This window comes from Coloeus monedula (genome assembly GCF_965178545.1).
Source record: "Coloeus monedula genome assembly, chromosome: 4".
NCBI lineage: Eukaryota > Metazoa > Chordata > Aves > Passeriformes > Corvidae > Coloeus > Coloeus monedula.
Genome location: NC_138784.1, coordinates 59,961,741 through 59,973,377, shown reverse-complemented (window position 1 = coordinate 59,973,377; position 11,637 = coordinate 59,961,741). Strand labels below are relative to the sequence as shown.

At 38.4% G+C, this 11,637-nt stretch overlaps 1 protein-coding gene across 1 annotated transcript in view; it reads left to right on the top strand.

The window, feature by feature from the left end:
• Positions 1–528: 528 nt before the first annotated feature.
• The window catches only part of TAFA5 (TAFA chemokine like family member 5), a gene marked incomplete at both ends in the record, with an annotated part of 426,162 nt that continues 415,053 nt past the window's right edge, over positions 529–11,637 (top strand). The window contains one exon of the mRNA XM_082280365.1: positions 529–640. Coding sequence (XP_082136491.1) covers positions 529–640 — 112 coding nt within the window. The remainder of the gene's footprint in view (positions 641–11,637) is intronic.

Genomic DNA, 11,637 nt, shown 5'->3' with positions numbered 1-11,637 from the left:
CTGGGCTGGGGGGCGGCGGCGCCCTGAGCGGGGGTCGCCGTAGAGCGGCGGGCGGGCGGGGGAGGCCCCGCGTTAGCACCTCCGGGGCCCGCGCTCCGCCTGCGGGGGCTGCCACCGGGGAGGGGGAGGCAGGGGAGAGGACAGCAAGCGGAATAACTTCTGCAAATTTAAAAAAAAAAAGAAAGGGAAAAAAAAAAAAAAAAGGCTCGTTCGTGGGACATCTTTGAAGCTCAGTACCACGCGAGGCATCCAAATCGCAGTGAAACCCTCTAGGCTAGTGAATCCCACTGCAGTGACAGGAGGGAAGCTGGCTGCGGCCACTGTGCCCAAGCCCTGCATGCATTAGAGTCGCCTTGGCTTTCTGGCTGGAAGATGATTCCTGCAACAGGACCATGTTGCTGATGATGAACAGCAAAGACATTGGAAGATGCCTTCCTTGAGGATTACATGTGGAGAAAGGCCATCAGTCAAGGGGAGAGCTGGCTGGTGAAACTGTCTGACTTTCCCCCCACCGGGGAAGTGGCTTCAATGGCTCCATCTCCCAGGAGAAGCAGTAGGAAAGATGCCAACGCCTTGCCAAGCATGTCCTCAACTTTCTGGGCTATCATGATCCTGGCTAGTCTCCTAATCGCTTACTGCAGTAAGTACATATTTGTCCGGTGCTTTTGCTGGGCATAAATCTCTGCTCTTCCCATCTGAGGTAACACTTCAGGCAAAGGCCGAGCTCTGAAACTGGCAGACATAGGTACTGTGCCTTAGACTTGGCCCTCAACACATCTCCCCCCACTCCTCTATGATAAAGTAGGTAGACTGACACTTTAATGCTGCTGCTTCTCAGGAGAATGAGATATCCTTAGGTTGTAGATGTGGCATTTCCAGTCCAAACAGTAACGTCTCTTGGATTTTAGAAACAAACTTTCTAGCGGTAGTAACTCTGATTCACTGTTCACTGCTTAGTGTCAGATATTGCCAATTCCTCCTCAGCTGCTCCCTCCTCCACACATTCTCCTAACTCTGTCCACCTTCCATGAAGAGGAGCTGGTTTGCTTATGTTCATTCTTTTAGGAAGCACATACTTAATCAAGTGACAGATGTCTTAACATCCCTGGGATAATATGTGATCCTCTGAAATGCCATAAGAGAAAATCTTGGCACTTTCTTAGCATATCCTCAGCAGTTTAGTAAGTCCATGTTGCCAGTTTTAGAGCTGCATCTCAGGTTATTGGTAGAGTTTTTATATTCTTTTTTCAGTCTTGATAGATTTTCCATTAATCACACTGTTGCAGATAAGGTATCTGTAAGAATCAGGTACTCGGACTATAAATACTTTAAAAAGTCTTTAATTTTTCCTGCTTTTTTGTTTGTTTTGTTTTGCTTTCAGCAAGAATTGTTTTCAAGCAGTTATATAATGTAAATGGAGCTAATGCCCATACTTCAAGTCAAGGAATGCAAGTTAGCCCATAGCACCAGAGTGGGAAACTTGCAAAGAGAATAGAAAAAGCAGTTTTTACACAATAATAAAAAAAGGACGCAGTTTATCAGAGAGGACCCGCATAGCTTTGCCAAAATGAATCTACACTGTATTTTCCCCCCCTGAACTGAATGGAGTCTGTAATTTACCCATGGTGCATATTGCTTTCATTAGCTGTAGCATAAAAGATTTTGCACTAGGCTTATCTTGTTGAGCTGTAATAGGTGTAGGCTATGATGAATAGGAAATAGATGCTTTCTATTTTGCAGGAATTTGCAGGAGCATGCCTGCTGCATTTCTTAACCCTCTATTCCATTCCCTCCAACTACATTACATTGACCATTTCTCTGTGTGTGTGTTCTGGGATTTTTTTGAAACAAGATTGTAATTGGCTAGGAGAACCTTTAGTTTACTTTTATTTTGCATATTATAGAGGCTCTTCGTAGTGATGACACTGAAAGGGCATTATTCCAAAAAGAATAACATATTTTGTAATATTTTTTTGTAATTTGGCACATTTTGCATTATGCTTCTCATTAATAAAATCATAATAAACAGGCCACACTTTTAATAATATAATTTTGTACATAATGCTATATTCAATGTGTTAATATAAAGGATATAATAAACAACATAGTGAGTTTTAAAAGAATTTATTGTATACTAGGAGTGCATATTACAGAATGAATAGTTCAATTGTAAAAGGAATTCAGCTTGATATTAGTGATAGGAAATATTTTATTAAGTTTGTGCTAGAAGTGTCCAGAGAGTCACAGGCTTTTTATGAGAATATATGAGATCTTATGTGCATATATTTTCTATCAACATGGCCTCAAAAAGAGTTAGCATAAACTCTGACACTTCAAAAATTATTTATTTTCAGCATTGTGAAGTTTGACAGTGTTTTGTCCTAAAAATGAAGTAATCCATTTGAATTGCTACATATTGTTCATTGTTTACCGATGAAAAATGCAAATGTTGGCAGATAATCTGAAGGCATTTTCTGGTGTGCTTAAAGACCAGTTTCTAATTAGTTCTCTCAGCCAGTGTAGATGGTGTTCCTCAAATATGTAGTACACTCTTCATTTCATATAGCACTGAAAAGCACCATGCTGCTTAAAATATGCAGTGTCAAAACACTCCACCATTTATGTAATGCTTCACTGATTTGACAATTGCAATTCCAAATGTTAATGAAGCATCATGAATATTTTCTCTAGTGGTAGTATTTGAGACATTGCAAAAAATGGTTTTTGCTCTGTGAAAAATCAAGATGAAAAAAAAGTGAAGCTATTTCTAGGTAAAGCAGCACTTCAGATTTTATGAATTCTTTTAAAAATCAGCTAAAATTTAATCAGTCTTTTTTTCATCTGATGCCTTTTTCTGAAGAAAAGCAGATCTGGTGTTGGAGGGGACATGATGACTTTAAAAAATGCTTTAAAAATAACAGGATTGTCATATTTCTTAGGAAGTAAAAGAAATGAATTTGACTATATAAGGTGTTCTCTATTTTCCCCCACACCTTGTTGTCAGGTATATGGAAGTATACCAATAAAGGTGAATATATTATCAAAATAATTATAGGAACTTAATATTTCATTATCTCTCACTGTATCATTCTACTGCAATCAAACCCTGCAGCCTCCAAAACAAAATCTGGAAAAGAACTTTTCAGTTTTTCCTTTCTTAATAGCATTGTAAGTAAAATTTTCGATCTATCTTGCCTCTTTCCATTTTTAATCTGTTAGTCTGACAAAGCTTATTCCTGAATCAGTTACTTGAACATTGCTTCTCTTTCTCCTAATTACTTTGTGAATCTTTGTTTCTGGAAGTGTATTTGTTGTACAATAGTCATCCCTGTTACTGGGAACAACCAGTAAACACCATACTCTTAAGTTCCACTTGACAGATAAGCACATTTATAAAGAATGTTCTGGATGTACATGTACAACCCATTAGACTTTCATTTATACTTTAATATCTGAAGCCCAATCATATTACTATTGATGTGGTAAAATGATAAACTGATAATTTTTTCTTTCTTAAATGTTTAGATTATACTTAGGGATAATGGCTCCATCCTATGGTGGAAGAGAAACCTGCATCAAATCAATTAGGTTAGTTGCTATAGTGATAAATATAATGTAATATTCTCCATCTGAAGGAAAATGGTCTGATTTGGTGGGCTCTCAACAGGGGAAGACAAAAACAAAGTAGTAGAAATAGGCTTTTTTTGGTCCTTGGTGTGACCAACAAGGAGTTAGTTTACTTAACAGAAGCATCAGTAAATGTAAAAACAGCCTCAGAAGGCTCTTCTGGGTAGAGGGTGGCCCCCTTTGTGGCAATTCAGAATTAAAAGAGTTGTGGCATTTTTGGATTCCAGACATGCATCTTGCACACTTGTCTAATGAACAGGAGTAAACCAGAGAGAAGTACCTGCAGTGAATACCTCACGTTGTGTTTTTTACTGTTGTAAAGGTAAAATGAGTAGGGAGTATTCATGAACTGGAGTATGTATTTTGCCATGTTAGAAAGTTTGGTCAAATTAAGGAAATTCTATGTGGTATAACAGCTGCCTGCTACATCAGGAATCTAAATAACATAGTTGTGATTCAGAACTACTTTTTTTAGTGCATTTATTCAGTTGACTTTGCTATAAATATTGAGGAGCTTTTTATATGTAAATGGTAACTTTGTAAGCAATATATGAATCAGCTTTTAGCAAAGTTGTGGCTGTTACAAGCTTTTGCTTTTCCTTATTTTATACTGTTTAGTAAGCATAAGGAATAGAACATTAGAGCCCTGTGCTGTTCTGTTAAGGTAATACTTCTAAGGGTGAGTAAATGTTTTTTTTGAAAAGAGCTACCAAAACTGAATGGTACTTGGAAAATTGACCTTCTTGCTTTAAATATTGCGTATGGAAGAAACAGTATGAAACCCAGCATTTATGCTTACTAAATGGTGATAGTACTAGGAAAAAAGAATCTAAAAGTCCAAAATGCAAAATATTTCCCATAACATAATACAGAGATGTTTTTGCTATTGCTGAGCAGGGCTTACACAGAGCCAAGGCCTTTTCTGCTTTTCCTGTTGCCACACTGGTGAGGAAACTGGGGGTACCTGGGAGGCTGGGAGGAGACACAGTCAGGACAGGTGACCCCAACTGACCAAAAGGCCATTCCAGACCATGTGACACCATGCTCAGTATATGAAACGGGGGGAAGAAGGAAGAAGGGGAAAGGTTTCAAGTGATGGTGTTCGTCTTCCCAAGTCACTGTTATGCATGATGGAGTCCTGCTTTCCTAGGGATGGCTGAACACCTGCCTGCCCGTGGGAAGGGATGAATTAATTCCTTGTTTTGTTTTGCTTGTGTGCATGGATTTTGCTTTCCCTACTAAACTGTCTTTATCTCAATCCACAAGTTTTCTGGCCTTTACCTTTCTGATTCTCTCCCCAGTCCTGCTCGTGGGGAGATAGTGAGCGGCTGTCTGGGCCTTGGTTCCTGGCTGGAGTTAAACCATGAAAAAAATATTATATTATATTATATTATATTATATTATATTATATTATCCTCACCTTAAATTGAGATCCTGTTACATATTGGGTAGACACTGCACATTTGAGAAATACCTTTTCATTGTCCTGTTCAGGAGCTGCTCTCTGTCTAAAAGACACGGGCTACTATGGTCTCTAGGTCTTACTGTTCTTACTTATGCTCTTTGAGACTGCCAGCAGGGATGGCAATTAACTGTGACTGTCACCTGGCCACTTCTACAACAGGAGCTACCATATCATCATGCATCAGCTACTGAACAGCTGTCAAATGGTAAATGGTCACTGCCCATTTATGTTGGATGAAAATAAGTTAACTCTAAATGAAAGCCTATAGCTCCTGTTATTGATCTGTTATCATTTAGGTAACTTCTTCTGTTTTCAAAACTGAAAAACACAGATTTTTTTAAAAATCTGTTTACCTGATCTGTAACTTTATTATGTTTTCTGCAAGAATTACTGTGTATGTATTTTTCCCAAACCCTGCATGCAGGATGTGACATAGAGAGCAACTGTCATTAGTAAAACTTTTTTCAGTCTAATTTGTATATAGAAATCAAAAATTATACTTTCATGACATTAAATAAGAAAAGTAAAATATTAAAATTCTGTTTCTTTATGTAATGTCCCAGCTGCTCCTTTTGAAGTAGGATCAATTTTTGAGATAAAACCAGTGCTTTGAACTTGGTGGCCTCTACAACGTACTACCTGCCAATGTGAGTACCAAACTGACACTGAGATTGCCTCACCAGTTGTATTGTAGTCTGTCCAGATGATATATTACATAGAAGTCCTTGGCACCAACTGAAGAAATGTCTTCTTACTGCATTCAATATTGAATTCGACCCTTTAAGGCTAAGTAAGCACCATTACAATTTCTTACAATTTCTCAAATATATTTGAATTCTGGTAATTCATACTTCCATTGCAAGTATAATCACTGATAAAGATAGACAATGGGAAATAGGTAGGGAGGGGAAACTAGAAGAAAATGGATATTTTCATTTAAATACATGGCAGAGGAGTATTCCATGTCTTTCAGCAGGATTGACAGGACAGAGATTGAGACCTCTTTGACAGCTTTTTTATGCTGTTTATGTAATGTACTATTTTTTTCTTACCATATACTATGAAAACAGTACTGGGGGCATGGAGTAGAGCCCTGCTGCTCAAGCTAAGGGTGTAAACGTGAGCTAGATTGGATTTTGTTTTACTGGGATTCCATTAATCTTTTGGTCTTTCTTTACTGATGCCACTGAAGAAGTAGTGGTAAGTCCTTCACTGAGCTTAACCCTTAGGGGTGGGTATTTCCCCACTTGTTCTTCTCTGCTAGAAGCTGATGGTATGAAATATCTCAGTTTTTAAGATGTAATTTAGTGCTTTCTTAGAGAGTGCTCTAACTGTAAGGCTATTATGTGAAAAAAACCCACTGACAGCAAGTCCAGCATTTGGCATGTCAAATACTGTTTTTTAGAGGTATGCCTTGAATGTTGTCAATAACTCAAAAATGCACTTGAATACTGAGCTACATATAGAAGTGTTAGATATATAGGCAAATCCTGGCAGCTTTGATTAACCCACAGTCTTCCTGGTCTTTGTTGCTATATTCAAACTAGAATGTTTCCATGCTTAGTCTTATATTTGATCAGGTGTGCTGTTCCACTGCTGGGCTGGGAATCTATTTTTTTTTTTTTTCTGTGTTTAAATCTAAGTTAGACTGCTTTTTGCACAGATGGTTGGCAAATATGCTTATTGTAGATGTTTTGGAAGTCATCTCTTCATGGATATGCTTTTATGTTAGCCCTGCAAATAGGAAAATGTTATGTGGTGACTATTTGAAAATATATGAACCGTATTTACACTGTTTTCCAATATTTTTAGTATAGAGGTTTATTTCAAAGACTTTGTGCATATTTTTCAATAAAAGGACTTTTCACAAATAACAAGTAAAATGGTAGAGGGTTTTGCATTTATGTGATGGTCTTTGGATCTCTTCTAAAATGTGTGGTCTGTGTATTAGTTTGATCTCTGAATGGACTGCATCTTTGGATGTCTTCCTTCAAACACTTGATTGCTCTGAGATAACAGGAAATTATCTAACTGGAGTGAAGAGTATAACTTACTATTTCTTAAAGGGGTCTCTGAGCAATAACCCCTCTGGTTTTCTCCTGAGTAGCATGCAGTTACTTAATATTATCTGTGCTTTTGCATGTCCTAACACTTCTCTTTGGTGCCTGCAGTCCAGTACAGCAATAAGGAAGTTGCTTCTCTAGAAGAAAGTGTTATTTATTTTGCTCAATTATATGCTGTTGTTGGAGAAAACATAAACTATATGTAGAGAGACCTCTAGCTTCAATTTTTCTTGTTACAATTCCCTCCAAGGCTGGTGTGACTTATTTATAGTTTTGATGGGGTTTTTTTAATGTTTATATATTTTTTATATTTCTGCCTCATAAAATCATAGAATGCTATGTGATGGAAGGAACCTTGAGGGTCAGCTAGTCCCAAACCCCCTGCTATGGTCAGGGACACCTTCCACTAGACCAGGTTGCTCAGAGCCCCATCCAGCCTGACCTTGTGCTCTTCCAGGGATGACAACTTTTCTGAGCAATCTCTTCTAGTTCCTTGACACCCTCACACTAAGGAATTTCATCCTAATATCTAAACCTCCCCTCTTTCAATTTGAAGCCAGTAATACTTAAAAACATTGCCTCTTTACCCTATCACTAAATGCCCTAGTAAATGGTCCCACTCCTAGGCTGCCTAACTCTCGCAGCCTGAGTTAACCCATGCCTTTATCTGACGCTTGGCTTCAAGAGTCCTCCTCCACTGTCATATCCTGCTCTTACAACAGGAGAATGTTTTCATAGGGCAGGATCTTGCGATGTTTTTAGGATCACATACCTTACATAAGAAACCATTCTTCTGCCTTTGCCTGCATCTGAAAGTATCAATTTATGCTATGTCCCGTTTATCCATTTTGGTGCTTTGAACGTCTGGAACTGGGACTGTCTCTGGTTTTGTTTTATGTGGAGGTTAATTCCAGAACATAGTTAACAGATGTGTCCTATTTGTGTTTTCTGTACCAGAAACTGAGTAAAAGCCCAGAACAGAATGCCTACGAGATTGGTAACATTTCAGTTGCAAGTTATGTTGCTTGGGTTAATTCCTCTTTTTCGTCCGTTGTAGGAAGGAATTGTATTGACCAACTTTATTTAAGCATGGTGGAAGAACCTGATGGTTCTGTTATGCATCATCTGAGAGAAGGGTCCTTAATTCTTACAGCAATGAGAAATCACTACATATAAAAAGAAGTCTAACAAAAAGTAAATGGGAATGTTTACAGAGTTCTTGTTAATCCTACTAGAATTTGTGGTGGCTTTGACCTTTGTTCTTGCAACTTTTTTTTTCTGATTATCTTAGAATGCTGATCTTGACAAATGTGTTCTAAGAGATGATACACTGACAAATTGAGATTCCTTTAACCCTGAATGCCTCTATCCGTCTTCATACGCTCACCTGTCAATATTCCTTTTAGCAGATATTTAATTTTTCCATTGAACTAGACCAGTGCAAAGTTTGGCAGAACATCTTAATTGATGACAGAAGTGGGTTTAAGCTAAGCTGTTGCACTGTTCATTTAATGGTTGTCTTGGGGTGACTCCAAACTGGCACAATGGTTCAGCTGAACGCAGAAATGCTGAAATGGTGGGGGAACAGTGGCTTCTGGCAGTTCTTCTGGCAGACGCAGAGAAAGCCCACGAAAATGATCAAGGGGCTGTAGCCTATGAAGACCAATAGAGAGAGCTGGAGTTATTCAGCCTGGAGAGGAGAAGGCTTAAGGAAGATCTTAGTTACAACCTTGCAGTATATCAAGGGGGCTTGTGAGAAAGATGGAGAGGGACATTTTCCAAAAGCCTGTAGTGACAAGACAAAGGGTGGTGGTTTAAACTGAAAGAGAGTAGATTCACATTGGACATAAAAGTCTTTTACTGTGAGGGTGGTGAGACACTGGCATAGGTTGCCCAGAGAAGCTATGGATATCCAGTTCCTGGAAGCATTTGAGATCAGGCTGGATGGTGCTTTGAGCAAGCTGGTCTAGTGGAAGGTGCCCCTGCCCGTGGTAGTGAGGGTTGGAACTAGATAATCTTTAAGGGTCCCTTCCAACCCAAACCAGTCTATGACTTTTGTTCTCTTGCTTTAAATTAAACAAAATGTAAGTGTAACAGATATTGAACAGTTCCCTGTTACTGATAGCATTCTCTTGTGTTACTGAAAGGGTCCACTGGTTTCTCATTTTTTAAACAAAAATGAACCTTCTGTTTAATTATACCTTGGGCAGACACTTTTCTTCTGTGCAACCTAAAAGAAATGTGACTGTTCCTTTTTTTTTTTTTTTGTATACTGAACTATTACAGCTGGAGATGAGGGTCAGTGGCTCTGACCCATGAAGAGGTGACCAGTCCAGGGAGATGGTCCAAAAGGAATCACCTTCCCGAGGCCCGGTGTCTTCCTCTCAGCTGCTGGCAGAGGGGCCCTTGCAGAGGCTGTCAGCTCTTTAGTGATATCAGCTCGTGATTCCAGCTCAGCTCTGCAGGGCAGCCTCCAGGCCAAGCCAGACCAGAGAGAGAGATGAGAAGGCCCGTGTGGCTGGTTCCACACGAAGGGAGCTTTATTGTGGGTTCCCTCCGGCGAAGGGGAGAGCCAGGGACGAGAACCCTCTCTGGGACGGGCCCCAGAGAGCTTGCTTTTATAGGGATACAGGGGATCAGCAAGGGACCAATGGATTACAGAGGATCTGGGATGGGAACAGGCCAATGGGTTACAGAATGATCTGCATAGTGTCTCCTAAAGGATTGTGGGTCTGCCTTTCCTCTCCATGACCAAAGTGGTTGCCTTTCCAGGGAGTCCTGTTGGGCGATTGCGAAATTTCTTATCTCAGCAGAGATCCCTCCAGGGCAGGGGCTGGGCATACCCCACACTGAACAAATTCCAGTGTAGTTCTGGGTATCAGCTTGAGTCATAAAAAATAGAAAATTATTTTCTGAATTGAACTGATATAATCATCTGAATTATTATTAAAAATAATTTTGTTGAAAAATATCAGAAAGGTTTTCCAGAGCTTTCTAAGTATTTCCTGTCAGTACTGCTTTATTGAACACTCATTGTAAGGTAAGAGTTTATATGGCTTTTAGTATATATATATATGTGCTCAGTAAAAAACATATTTTAAATAAATAAACTAAGAAGCTTTAAAATTTGATATCACCGAATGGTACTGAGAGGTAAGAATTTTGATGAAATTACCTGCTCTAAAGCATTTGACCTAACATGCTTGTAGAGCATAATATCTGGAATAATGATTCTTTTAAGATATCATTTTAAAGAACTTTCACAGATGTTTTCATTTTAAGTTCTAAGCTACAGCTGGGAAACAAACAAACAAAAACACCAAACCCAAATATAAATGTTCTGGAACTCAGATCCTCATAGATTAAAAGAAGCAGCTGACAAATAACTTCCATTTCATCTGAACAGGATGGGTCTTCCCTTACTTTAGAGTTTTGCAGTTTAGTCATCTATATTTACCATAATCTCACTTTAAAGTCAGTGAAAACGTAAACATTTTCATAGTGCAGTTCATGTGACCTGTTTTAGATACACAATAGGGTTTAGAGTTTGAGGTAAACTGTGCTGCAGAAGTGCTTGTCTGTTGGCAGATAGACAACTTGCTAAGATTTTAACATATAATGTTATCACATTAATCCAGTCCTTCATTAGAGCATCTTTAAAATCTTGCTCTTCTTATTTTCAAAGCCCACATTTAATATTGAAATATTTAATGCCAAGTAACTGATTCAGTATTTTTGTAGGGAAAAAAAACCACAGAAAAATGGGCTTGTGATACAGATTGAACTGTAGGTCAAGATATTGAACTAATGCAGCAAAGGATTTGTACAATTCAAGGGATGTAGTTGGCATAAATTACTGGGATTTTCTGAAGACATCTTTGCAAACAGTTTGTATCCTGAATATTTTTTGCAATGTTTTGTCTTACTGTAAATTCTCCAGTTTCTTTGCCAGTATTGTTACACTCTGGACGCTAAAAGTACTGTCTTTCCCCCAGAAGTTGGAAACTATGTGAATTTCAGAGTGTACCAAAGGTTATCAGCTTTACCATTCCTTTTTTCTCATTTTTAAGCCTCTTCATATGAAACAATATTGAACACATTTTCACCATGCAAACTTTTATAGTGTGGTTAAAACATTTGAAACACCTTCATCTACTACTGATTTAGGTAAGAAAATGTTTAAAGGTGAACAATGTGTACATGTTCATAAAAAGCTGCAGGGGCAAAGAAGATCTGAAATGCTTACCTTGAATCTAAAAGAAGATATGAAGAAAATAAAAGCTTTGTGTGAAAACATTATGTGGTTATTTTTGGGAGGATATTGGGCTTTATGACCTGAGATGTTCCTCCAATTCTCCATTCTTCAGTGTAAGTGCTGTTTTACAGTCCTTTTCATCTGGAGAGATTTGTTGCCTTCTATGGCTCATTGTTTTATGTTTTTGTTTAAGGAATATATTGCTTTTCACCTTTTTTCACAGTAAA